Genomic DNA, 12,500 nt, shown 5'->3' with positions numbered 1-12,500 from the left:
ACACACACACACACACACACACACACACACACACACACACACACACCCTCATGCGCCAGGCCCAAGAGGCAGCAAGCAGTGGTCCCGCCTCTACAGGGTACCACACACACACACACCCTCATGCGCCAGGCCCAAGCGGCAGCAAGCAGTGGTCCCTCCTCTACAGGGTACCACACACACACACTAGTAGAGCAGTCTGTACCGTGGATATATCCTCGATTCGATTGAATTTTTGTTTTTAAAGTCAGGATTCTATGTCTGTTTTGTTTGTTTATTTTTTTTATTTACCGCAATTATTTTGAAACCCTTCCTACCGTGAGCTACTAAACCGAATAGACATAAACATAGATGTGGACACGGTGAGATTAAATAACACACAATCATATTACTATTGGTGCATTTTATGCCATAAAGTGATTTTGGATTCTATCTAGAACTGTACTTGCAAAGTTAGTGTTAACTGACAAATGAAATGAAAATATTATCACACCAGAGATATCAGAGAACCAAGAGGGATTTCGAGTTTTTTTTTTCGAGTTCTTTCCCTCTTGGCGTGTATGCTGGACGTGATATTGGCGGTGTGGTGTTGCATTGTCCATTCTACCTTTTGATTTAGAATTTCAAGATTGATGTCGTTTTTATCGATGTTCGTGACACCCTTAGACTTCACGCACACTACACACTCACAGGCACTTACAGCATGCATAGGTCTCTCTCTCTCTCTCTCTCACACACACACACACGCACACGCGCGCGCACACACACCCACCCACCCACCCTCTTTCGCTCTTTGTCTTTGTCAGGGATTTTTCTGATTAATATTTCAGCGTAGAGAGTCAGTGTCTCCCTGCTCTCCGTCCCTCTCTTGGCCGACGTGAACACAGTATTGCAGCGTCTCATTTCAAACGAGAACTGACCACCTCACAGCATCTCGGCAGATCCTGTACTCAGGGTTCCCGCTGATCCTGAAGTCTTAAGTCTTAAATACAACTCTCGGTTTTTAAGGCCTTAAAAAGTCTTAAATTGTCTGGGATGTCTTGAATTTTCGAAAGGGAGGTATTAAATTTGCGTATGGGGCCGCCAGCGAGTGAGCTTCAAGAGAGCGGTTTAGCGTATTTAAAACGCAATTGTAAAAGTGGAAAGGTGTGAAAACGGTAATAATACAGTATGTACAAATATGCCTGATGTTTTCGTGGTGTAGCCGAGGCCTGATCGAGAGAGGTTATGCAGGTAACCTATGTGAGCGGGAGAAAGAGTTGGTAAGCCAGTTAGCGATAGGTTGGCCATACGTTCGAATTTAGGCCGGACATATGGATTTTTAAAGCCCTCTCCGGCGCAGCCTCAAGCCGGATGCTCATTTATCCTCCTTTTTGGAGTTGTGCTGGGCATCTAGAATCTTTGCTCAGACGCAGCATCGTTTCACAAACTATGGATGCGAAGACTGCTGGTCAAATTATGCGCAGTGCTTCTGTCACTCGTCTGATAATTTGCTGCGCAATTTATGAAGGAACCACGGACTGACAGAAAAAGAAAACGTTTTCGCAATCAGGAGGAAATACTGCACATGTTAAGTTGATCTGTTTGCACCTTTCCAGCATGTGTTCCTGGCCTAGCCTAGGGAAGAAATTATCTGTCTAAGTTATAATACCTGTAATATCTGTCAGCAGCTTGCTTGCGTGCGTTTCCCAGTAGGCCTACTTCGCAAAAGTTGTGAAATATAACCATCATTTTTGAATGTCGGTGACTGGCTACATTAAAAAAAAAAAAAAAAAAAAAAAAAACGTGCGTTCATAATACGTGCGTGCTTGAGATGAAACCAGCAGTTTTTCAGCAGGATCATGCAAGGAGGACTCTTAATTCATTTAAAACAAGTCAATGGTTTTACAATGTTTCAGTCAAGCTTTGGTTGGTTTAGATACAACTGGTATGCAAAATGTAGTGGATTAACTTTAATTTGCTGTGCTGCATATGGGACAATAGATGCACATAGTAAATTATATAAAGTAGGCCTATTAAAATATTTAAATAGCTTAGTCTAACTTTGAAAAGCAAGCAGCCCAGACCCTAAAATTGGGCATTTATAGCTGTGAAGGTAATTCACACACAATTATTTTTCTTTCGCCAAAATATATTTGGTAACTTCTGTAGACATCCAAAATGGGGTAGGGGTTAAAATTAGTAGAAAAAAAAGCTATTGCATAAAACAGTTTTAAGTTGTCGTATATAGTTGTCGTATATATCTTTTTGCTATGATATAGTCTTAATTTTTGCATTTAGATGTCTTGAAAAGGTCTTAAAAGTCTTTAAATTTGCACTTGGAAAATGTGCAGATACCCTGTGTACTGCAGCGTCTCATTTCAAACAAGAACTGTCCACCTCACAGCATCTAAGCAGATCCTGTTCTCTGAGTGGTAGGCCTGGATTTGGTAGCTGGTGCTGATGGCATTTTTCTCCTGCAACAATCCTACTGGCTCTTCCCGTGCCATGTGGGACTTCACTAGGGAGAGCACATGCAGGTGCACACACACTCTCCCGTGGGACACGTCTGCCGTGCCCTTACACCGTCTAGAGAGCAGATTCAATGTCCGAATGGGACGTGCCTCCATAGCACTGTCCCAATAGAGAGCGGTACTCTCCAGTGCTTTTGAGCTGTATATTTCACCCTATGTGATGTATGAATGCATAAGGTGAACCGGTTTAACACACAGGATATTGTCCTGCACCTAATGCTGACTGTACAGCGTTTCCCACAGAATTGAATTCTATTTGTGGTGGTAGGTTTGCAGAATTAACGTGAATATAACAGTTTTTAGCAAATTAGCGCAGCGTGGTTATGATGCTAACCAGATTTAAAGGGATATTCCACCATTTGGGGAAATACACTCGTTTTCCACCTCCCCTTGAGTTAAACAATTGAGTTTTACCTTTCCCCTGTTCATCCAGCCGTTCTCGGAGTCTGACAGTAGCACTTTTAGCTCCAGCTCATTGAATCAGATTAGACCGTTAGCATCTCTCCTATAAGCTAACGGTCTAATCTGATTCGATGAGCTGGAGCTACAAGTGTTACTGTCAGACTCCGAGAACGGCTGGATGAACTGGGGAAAGGTAAAACACAATTGTGTGTTTCCCCAAATGGTGGAATATCCCTTTAAGCACAATTTAGTACAACCTGGAAAATCATTGTGTGGTGGTCAATGTTGATATTGTGATGGGCTGCCACAAATAAGTCAATGTATGGGAGACACTGCTGTATTAAATACATCAGCTCCTGTCCTGTATTAAATTGTGGGGCAGCCGTGGCCTACTGGTTAGCGCTTCCGACTTGTAACCGGAGGGTTGCCGGTTCCCCGACCAGTAGGCACGGCTGAAATGCCCTTGAGCAAGGCACCTAACCCCTCACTGCTCCCCGAGCGCCGCTGTTGTTGCAGGCAGCTCACTGCGCCGGGATTAGTGTGTGCTTCACCTCACTGTGTGTTCACTGTGTGCCGAGTGTGTTTCACTAACTCACGGATTGGGATAAATAGAGAGAGAGACTGATCAAAAGAGTGTATATATACATACTATACTTATGACCATACTGCAGATTTGTATTGGTGTAGGAGTGGCACACGTGGCTGTGGCTGTGGCCATGAGCCCTCCTGAGGACATGAGCAACTGAAATGGACTCTGTCCTCTGAAGGGGTTAAATGCAAAAGGAGCCTGATGCTTTGTGTGTGTGTGTGTGTGTGTGTCTCATTTAGTTTGCAGCAGTGTGTGTGGTCTATGTTTGGAGCTGTGTGTGTGTGTGTTTGCAGTCGTTTGTGTGTGTGTGAGTTCTTTACTGTAGCAGATTGAAGTCCATTATGCCCACTTAGTGCTTCACTGTCCATGAATCAGCTCTTTGCTTCAGAGCACTAGCTTAGGAATGAGTAGGCATGGTCACAGGAGACCACACACACACACAGACAGTGTCCACGCCACCGTACCTAGGCTGTGCAGAGGTGGCCCCTGAGCTTCGGGAAAAGCTATAAATAATTCAGTACTTGTATTTATGAATTCCTTCTCCCTCCCTTTCTCTGTCCACACACACACACACACACACACACACACACACACTCTGTCTCTCAGTGTCACAGGTGCAGATCCAACAGTGTGCAGTGGTGTGTAAACCATCCCTCTCTCTCGACAAGAAGAAGAAGCACAGTGAGGTCAGTGCGCACTCCACTCTGCTTCCCTGTCTGTGTGTGTGTGTGTGTGTCTGTGCGCACGCGCACGCACGTTCCCTCCCAGGGTGTAAGTCAGGGCTGTTGGAGCGGTGTTTGATGCTTGCCTGTGCCACGTTAACTGAGTGCAGCTTCTCTGATGCTCCTGAGCCCTTTGTGCTGTCTGTCTGTCTGCCTCATATACACAGAAGCTGCATGTGGCTCACATGTCACCAAATCAACGTTACATTTAAGCTGCTTGTGCTCCAGAAAGACTAGTGTTCAGTAAACCAGAAGTTCCGAGCGTAGGTGCCTTCATCCCTGTGACCTGACCTGTCCTCTCCGAGAGTAGATGCCTTCATCCCTGTGACTAGTGTTAATTTCGTCAGACGAGACGAGAGGAAATATGTTCGTCAACGACCTTTTTTTTCATGACTAAGACGAGACGATGACGAGACGTCAGTAATGTCCTGAAACACTAAGACTATCTTAAGAGGCATTATTGTTGACGAAAAAAGACGAGACTAAAATGTTTTGCATGAAATAAAAACTAAGATAAAATCTCCCTTCATGTTCGTCTACAAAATGAGAAGACAGAATATCTAGCTGTTACGTTTTCAAAATATTCCGAATGAGTTCATACGCAACAGCTTTCCTGTAGGCTAGTCTACGTGCTGCTGCTGCAACCCTGTGGCTGCAACACGATACTACATGGAACAAGAACACTGGAGATTTCTGCCAGAGTTAGCAAGCTAACTACCTAAGCTTTATGCAACAATACTACATACCCAGAAGTTGACGCTTCTCTCATACAAATTAACATCCCCCAGAATGTCCATACGAAAATGTTGCAAAGTTTGCTAGCAAGTAAGCTAATATAGAAAGTTCGCTAGCAAGTTAGCTATGGCTAAGATGGAGAGTCTGTTTGGGGAATGTGTTGTGTTTGGGCGCATATCGCCATCTAGCGAGGCGGAGTAAAACATGAATAGTTTGGCCTACGACAGTGTTTCTCAAACTATTTCAGTTTCAGGACCACTTAACTAACCCTAGCTAAAAAAAAAAAAAAAAAGATTAGACCTACTTCAACAGTAGCCTATAATTAGTCTATAGGCCTACTCACTGAACCACCTTGCTTATTGTCTTTGCACTTTGCTTATTGTGTCAGAGGATTCATTCTGTATGATTTAAACTGGCATATCTTACATAGACAGTGTTGCAGAACTGTTTGGATTTAACTACAAGTTATTTGGCAAACAACTCATCTATATTATATTTTACCACATCTGCTCGCGGACCACTTGGGATGGCTTGCGGACCACCAGTGATCCCCGGACCACACTTTGAGAAACACTGGTCTACGAATATGACCGTGGTCCAGTCAAATCTTTTACTGTCTATTGTCAAATCCCAGCCGAGCTATAACTGTAGCTCGACTTACCTGTGCATGTAAACATACTGACTGACAAAAAATCAGAATGAGTAATTATAACAGACGAGTAGCCCTGTGGACACACAATATTATTGGAAAATTGAGATGTGTGACACTATTTGACTCAAATGGTAATCAGAAATAATTTGTTATAAAAAAAAAAAGACTAAAATGTGTTGACTAAAACTCACTAAGACTAAGATACCTTTAGTTTTCTTTTGACTAAAACTAGACTAAAATGACGAGAATTTTAGTCGACTAAAACTTGACTAACAAAAATGATATTTGAATGACTAAATATGACAGACTAAAAAGGACATTTCGTCACAAGACTAAGACTATGACTAAATTAAAAATAGGTGACAAAATTAACACTACCTGTGACCTGTCCTGTCCTCTCCGAGCATAGAAGCCTTCATCTCTGCGTCCTGTCCTGTCCTCTCCGAGCGTAGGTGCCTTCATCCATGCGTCCTGTCCTCTCCGAGCGTAGGTGCCTTCATCCATGCGTCCTGTCCGGTCATCTCTGAGCGTAGAAGCCTTCATCCATGCGTCCTGTCCTCTCTGAGCGTAGATGCCTTCATCCATGCGTCCTATCCTGTCCACGCCCACTCTTATTCGCAGGAAAAAGGGCACATTTTTTGATCCAAACCAACTTTTCAGGTTCCAAACAGATTTATTTTTGTTCAAATGCTATAGGCCTAACTGTCTCCTATCAGACCTTGCATCAGAGCTGAAGTGCCTGTCTCTTTGTGCGTCCTACCCCACCTCCTCTCCTCTATCCACCTCTTCTCTCTCCTCGTCCTACCCACCTCATCTCCTCTGCCCTACCCCGCCCTCCTCTCCTCTGTCTTACCCCGCCACCCTCTCCTCTGTCCTACCCCACCTCCTCTCCTCGTCCTACCCCACCTCCTCTCCTCGTCCTACCCCACCTCCTCTCCTCTGTCCACCTCTTCTCCTCTCTCCTAGTCCTACCCCACCTCTCCTAGTCCTACCCCACCCTCTCCTCTGCCCTACCCACCTCATCTCCTCTGTCTTACCCCGCCCTCCTCTCCTCTGTCTTACCCCACCTCCTCTCCTCTGTCCTACCCCACCTCCTCTCCTTGTCCTACCCCACCTCCTCTCCTCTGTCCTACCCCACCTCCTCTCTCCTCGTCCTACCCCACCTCCTCTCCTCTGTCCTACCCCACCTCCTCTCCTCTCTGACCCTGCGCTTGCTGCCTCCTCAGGTCTCGGAGGGGAAGGAGAACGTGGGCGTGGACGTGTTGTGCTGTGACGGGGCGACGGACTGGGAGTCGCGCCTGGACGCGTCCCTGCTGGAGCAGTCCCGCCAGAAGATCTTGGCCACGCTCAACAGCGGCTCCCTGCGCGAGCTCAAGGGGCTGCAGCTCATCGGGGACAAGAAGGCCAAGCTCATCCTGGGCTGGAGAGAGATCAACGGCCCCTTCGCCCAGGTGAGACCGTGGCACGTGCCCATGGGCACCCGCGTTAGGTTCTGACCTGTGGTGATTTAATTTGTCTGATTCTAACGGTCTTATTTACTGAGCTACATAAAGGACACACACCACACAACCCACATGTAGATGAGTAGCCTGCCACCCTGGTGAGACCAGCTCAGGTGACCTGTTACAGGTGACCATCTGGTCAGACAGAGTGGTCTCACAGGGTTAAACACCACCATGTTAAACACCTCCTTATACCATTATTTATACCGTTATACACACCACCTTATACCGTTATTCCACATTTATACCGTTATAAACACCTCCTTATACCGTTATTCCACTGCTTGATTGAATTTCCCATTGTCCTACGTAATTTAGAACGACCATTAACCGTATGTTATTTGCACACCTATGAAGTAGATCCATTTTTTTGTCCGTATAACACTTGTATATTAATTTGCCAAACTCGTTGTGAAGTCTAAATGAACTGTCACGTTGCCGAGCTGTAAAATGCAGACGTTCAGAACATGGCGACATTGTAGCATATGACGGAGGTGGCTTTTAGCTAGATGGATGACCGCAGGCTAAGTAAAATAGCGATGTTTCAAAGGTAAAGTTCATCAGAATCTTGGGATACGCCCGCTTGACAACGGGAGAGATAGAACTAACGACTGGCCTTTGGCCGTAGCAACCATCCATTTAGAACTAGTAACGGCAGTTTGTCCTGCAAGTTGAGAAATTAGTTGATATGTGTTGGAAGAAAGTACTAGAAACAAGACAAGTTTTAGTGATGTTAATGCACTCCGCTTCGGGGCCGTTTTACAACCTCGACTGTGTGTTAACTTCTGTGAACAGACAACTATGTCGTCCATTATCCCTTACTTAAACACCACCTTACACCATGTTAAACACCACCTTACACCATGTTAAACACCACTATGTTAAACACCACCTAACGGCATGTTAAACACGCCTTTCTCTCCTGCAATCTCTCCCTCTCAGGTGGAAGACCTGAAAAAGATTGAGGGCATCACTGCCAAAAGGTTTTCCTCATTTTTCACGGTGAGTCTGAGCAAGGCTTGGTGATGAATAGGCCTACTGGCATTTGGGTACATATAAGTGCCTCAGCATAGCACTGATGTTAATGCGTAAGGCACACCGTAGGCCTCACTACTCTCCTGATCGGCTGTGAATCTGGTGATTAACTCCTTTTAAAGCTGTGCTGCTTCAACTGTCAGGAGACAGCTTTCGCAAGAAAGTCTAAACAAAGCACCACTAGCCTAACCTACTGTCTTCAGCGTCAGTGGCACTTAGGGAAGAGCACCACTAGCCTAACCTACTGTCTTTAGTGTCAATGGCACCACTAGCCTAACCTACTGTCTTTAGTGTCAATGGCACATAGGGAAGACCAGTAGGGGCTGTGTTACAGGGTTGCTCTGCTCTGTTAATGCGTTTGTGTTTCTGTCTCAACAGGCCAATATTCTCAGCTCCATTGGGAAATGATGACTTCTGCAAAAAATGTGTGTGTGCATGTCTGAGTGAATGCGTGTGCATGTCTGTGAGTGAAGGTGTGTGTGATGTCTGAGGGAAGGTGTGTGAATGCCTGCGGGAAGGTGTGTGTGTGTGTGTGTGTGTGAATGCCTGCTTGTGTGTCTGCCCATGATTGACTCTCCTGTTGCCCAACTTTTTTTAAACCTTTTAATTTTATTTTATCTTTGAAAAGTCCTTGTACATTATGAATAACTGTTTTTATTAAAACTTGGCCTATGCCCTGAAGCACCTGTTTGCTTTGACTCCCGGCATTGTGTTCTGACTTCTATTTCTGTGACTGAGCAGGTAAAACATTACCAGAACTGCAACATTAAATCATTGTTTAGCCAACACTAAACACAATGTTGTAAAATAAAATCCATGAACCAGCTTTGCTTATTGCTCATGTGGATTCTTCTGTTAGTTAATAGATAATACTAGTAGATGATGCAGTACAAATTAAAATGGTGAAATACTGAATTGTACGTGTTACAATGCGTCTCCAGTGTAAATAGCAAGCAGGGCAGCGGTCAACCTTATTTATACAGTCTATGCTTTAGAAGTGCTGTTTTTGTAAGGACCTCATTATCTCGACAGGGGGCGCTGTTCCATTGCTGATTAAATGCCTTCGCACGCACGCACTGGAGCGCTAACGAGCTTTTGGCCCAAATTCCTGCACTGCGCCGAGTTTAATGTCCACGGACAGCGATACAGCACAGATATCGGGTCCGGCGTTTTATACCCCACCTGGCCGGGCGGAGGAAGCAGAACTCCCACTGACCCATTTTTAGAATTAATTTAAATATTTAGAATTTATATCACCATTTTACCACCTTACAAGCGTTCTGCCACGGTCTCTTTCGCTGTGTGTATATCGCCTAATGGGTGCTTGTGTCATTTCTGCACGACTTACGCCCGTCAGTGATAATCTATTAATTTGATTCAAGTGCCTTTTGCCCTCTTCGCCTCTAGCTCCGAATCGAGCATTAATTATCAGTAGCTCTGTTGTCGCCGCATGTGTTGTTGTGGTCGTTGACGGCACGCACGCGTTTTGTCCTCTCACTGCGCGTATTTGGGTCTAGGCTATTCGTTTCACGCATTGGACCCCCTCCCCCGATTTCCCATCTCTCGCTTCCATCCTATTACACCCTCTCCGCCCCCAGCGAGACACTTTGGGATGGAGTGAGTGCATGAGAGAGGGAGCCAGAGCGCGGCAGCCGATGCTCGGGATCTCATCCTGCCTCTTTCCCCTGACCGAACAAAGGACCTGCACGCGATTTTTTAGGCGCACGTACAATTTCCATTTTTGAAGCGGTTTCTTCAGAGAAGGTAGGTTGATCAAAAGAGTAGCATCAGGATATGCTTGCAGAATTGCGTATGTATTCAGGCAAAATTGTTTTTATGCAAATAAAATGCACCTGTGAATCGGTCTCAACTCCCTTCCTTTGTGCATCCCTTATGTTGACGGCTGAAGGTAAATTAATTAATTGTCATCTCGAATTGCAATCCGGAAGACCCGCTGCGCTGACAGCCTTCTGTGCATGCGAATTCCTTTAACCTTATTTGGAACAGGCAAGGTGTGTTTGTGCGTGCGACCAGTCATGGAACCTAACCTGTGAGCGTGCTTTGTTATGGGTCGAGGTATTAGGCTACCTGAGTTCTTCAACAAACCATCGTAGAGGCAACGTCTTAATACAACATTTCTGTTTTCTTGAAACAGGTTTATTAGCAGAACCCTATTTGGATGTTGACATTTTTCATGTTTTAACCCTTTCATCTTTTATTTCCTGTTCACCCTTTTAGCCTCTCTCTCTTTCTCTCTCTTTCTCTTTGTCCATATGTCTGTTCTTCCCTGTGGCTTTGCCCTTCTGTTCAGCACCCATCCCAGAGTAGTTGCCGCCAGTATGTGTTATTTTCAGCCATATGCTTGTGTGTAGAGCGGGTGAGCGAGCTGAGCGGCTTTGTGTGTGTGATGCATTAGCATAAGGCTGCTCGCTGGGACCGAAGTGGGGGGAGTTGGGGGAGCGTGCAAAGCCATGGCCTCCTCAATACGGCTACTTTGAAATGGAAATCCGTGCTGGTCCATAGCGAGGTCATCCTTCTGCACTTTAATTTCATATACTTCATTCACACACACACACCTCTACCTCAAAGAGATGGGTTCATCATCCGGCTTTCTGTGTCCCCCTCACTCGCGTCTCCCAGATCCAGTGAACCAATCTCCCACTCTCCTCATCAGTGTCACACTCCCCTGATGAAAGCCAGGTGGGATTTATGAAGGTGGCTGAAGAGGAGATTGTGTGTGTGTGTGTGAGAGAAAGATGTTTACCAGACCAGGCGCGTGTGAGCATGACACTCTGGAAAATTATACCCAAACTCCATCCCCCCAGAAACCCATTTTTAATCAGATGAACGTATTGATTTGTGCCCTACGTAAAAAAAAAAACCCCTCTTCTTCTGCAATGACACTTTAGAATACTAAGCAGCCCTGCCAGAGTCTCTGGGAGAGAGAGGAAGCCTGTCTGGTGGTCACCTAGCACACTGGAGCCACGGAGACAACCACTGAGCCCAGCACGGTCTCCATGGATATGGACCAGCATCCAGCCAGCGCTGGGGAGACCCCCGTCGCCGTGACGATGCAGCCTCCACCCTCGGAGACGGACTCGTTCCCATGCCTACGGCCGCTGTCGCTCCCCCAGCAGCACGTGTCCTCGGAGGTGGTGGTGGTGGTCAAAGACAAGGCGGAGAACGGTAAAGAACCCCCCCCCCCCCCCCAACGGTTCTCTCTGAGTTCTGATGTCCCTCTCACATGACACGAGTATAGCTCCTCCGTGTACTAGCAGTTCTAACTGCAGAATTTTTTTTTTTCCTCTAGGTGGGACAGGAGGACTGAAGAAGAAGAGGAGTGAGTCTCTGAAATGTAAGTGTGCCTCTCTGAGCCTCTCTGTCTCTGAGCCTCTGTCTCTGAGTCAGTGTCTCTGAGTCAGTCACGAACGGCTGAGTGAATGAGTGAGGGGGACACGAGAGAGAGTCAAGTGAGAGGGTGAACGAGTGCAGAGAACTGCTGAGTGAACGAGTGCAGTGAGAGGGTGAATGAGTGCAGAGAACTGCTGAGTGAAATGAGTGCAGTGAGAGGGTGAACGAGTGCAGAGAACTTTCAAGTCAGGTGAGAGGATGAACGAACTTCGCTCCGGCTTTGCGTCCGTTAGCCAATGACAGCACTGCCATCACGGCCCTGCTCTTTGAGCCACCGACGCTCAAGTAAAGTAAAGCAGCTGACTGCTGACTGCCCTCTGAAGGAAGTGCAGGATTAGCAGAAGAGGAGGAGAGGAGGAGGGGAGGAGAGGATGGAGGGAGGAGGGAGGGAGAGGGGGAAGGATGGAGGGAGGAATGGAGGAGAGTTTGAAGGCTGGTCAGCAGCACCACAGGCAGGCAGGCAGACAGACAGCAGCAAACTCATCAGGCTAATTAGCCCGTTCACGGCCCCCCCTCCCCCATCAGGGCCCAGGGAGAGGACTGCAGCGCACGCACGCACGCACGCACGCATGGCCACATGGCCACATGCAGCACGCCTCCATTAGTTAATGACTTGGTTTATTTATTCATTATTGGGAAACGCAAATGAGGGGGAGAGTGGGGGTGTGTGTGTGTGTGTGTGTGTATGTGTGTGTGAGTGTGTGTGTGTGTGTGAGTGTGTGTGAGTGTGTCTGTCTGTGTATGTCTGTCTCTGTGTGTCTGTGTGTGTGTGTCATTGCTTGTTTAGTCTGGAAGCGTATTCCTGTGTTCCGCTGGGAGGGCTGTTCTAGAGTGTGTGTGTGTGTGTGTGTGTGTGTGTGTGTGTGTGTGTGTGTGTGTGTGTGTCGTCCGATCTCACCTTGTTACACTGCCCCAGTTTTTGGTGCCCTTCGCCGCTCGCTC

General features: G+C 46.6%; 2 protein-coding genes across 3 annotated transcripts in view; both read left to right on the top strand.

Annotated features, from left to right (window-relative positions):
- kif22 (kinesin family member 22) overlaps window positions 1-8,973 on the top strand; it is a 19,281-nt gene extending 10,308 nt beyond the window's left edge. The window contains exons 10-14 of one of the 2 annotated variants that reach the window (XR_006030912.1): window positions 4,108-4,187; window positions 6,837-7,061; window positions 8,055-8,114; window positions 8,526-8,631; window positions 8,666-8,973. Coding sequence is in view for 1 of the 2 variants with exons in the window: in XM_042087221.1 (XP_041943155.1) it covers window positions 4,108-4,187; window positions 6,837-7,061; window positions 8,055-8,114; window positions 8,526-8,555 (395 nt within the window). In the remaining variant the exon portion in view is untranslated. Of the gene's footprint in view, window positions 1-4,107; window positions 4,188-6,836; window positions 7,062-8,054; window positions 8,115-8,525 lie in introns of both variants that reach the window. The other variant, XM_042087221.1, reaches the window with a different exon arrangement.
- Window positions 8,974-9,608: 635 nt separating this feature from the next.
- The window catches only part of prrt2 (proline-rich transmembrane protein 2), a 12,024-nt gene continuing 9,132 nt past the window's right edge, over window positions 9,609-12,500 (top strand). The window contains exons 1-3 of the mRNA XM_042087228.1: window positions 9,609-9,911; window positions 11,057-11,333; window positions 11,458-11,502. Coding sequence (XP_041943162.1) covers window positions 11,165-11,333; window positions 11,458-11,502 — 214 coding nt within the window. The 5' untranslated portion in view covers window positions 9,609-9,911; window positions 11,057-11,164. The remainder of the gene's footprint in view (window positions 9,912-11,056; window positions 11,334-11,457; window positions 11,503-12,500) is intronic.

The sequence above is a fragment of the Alosa sapidissima genome, chromosome 3 (genome assembly GCF_018492685.1).
Source record: "Alosa sapidissima isolate fAloSap1 chromosome 3, fAloSap1.pri, whole genome shotgun sequence".
NCBI classification, from domain to species: domain Eukaryota; kingdom Metazoa; phylum Chordata; class Actinopteri; order Clupeiformes; family Clupeidae; genus Alosa; species Alosa sapidissima.
Note: the sequence above shows the minus strand (reverse complement) of the source record. Positions and strands in the feature narration are given on the sequence as shown.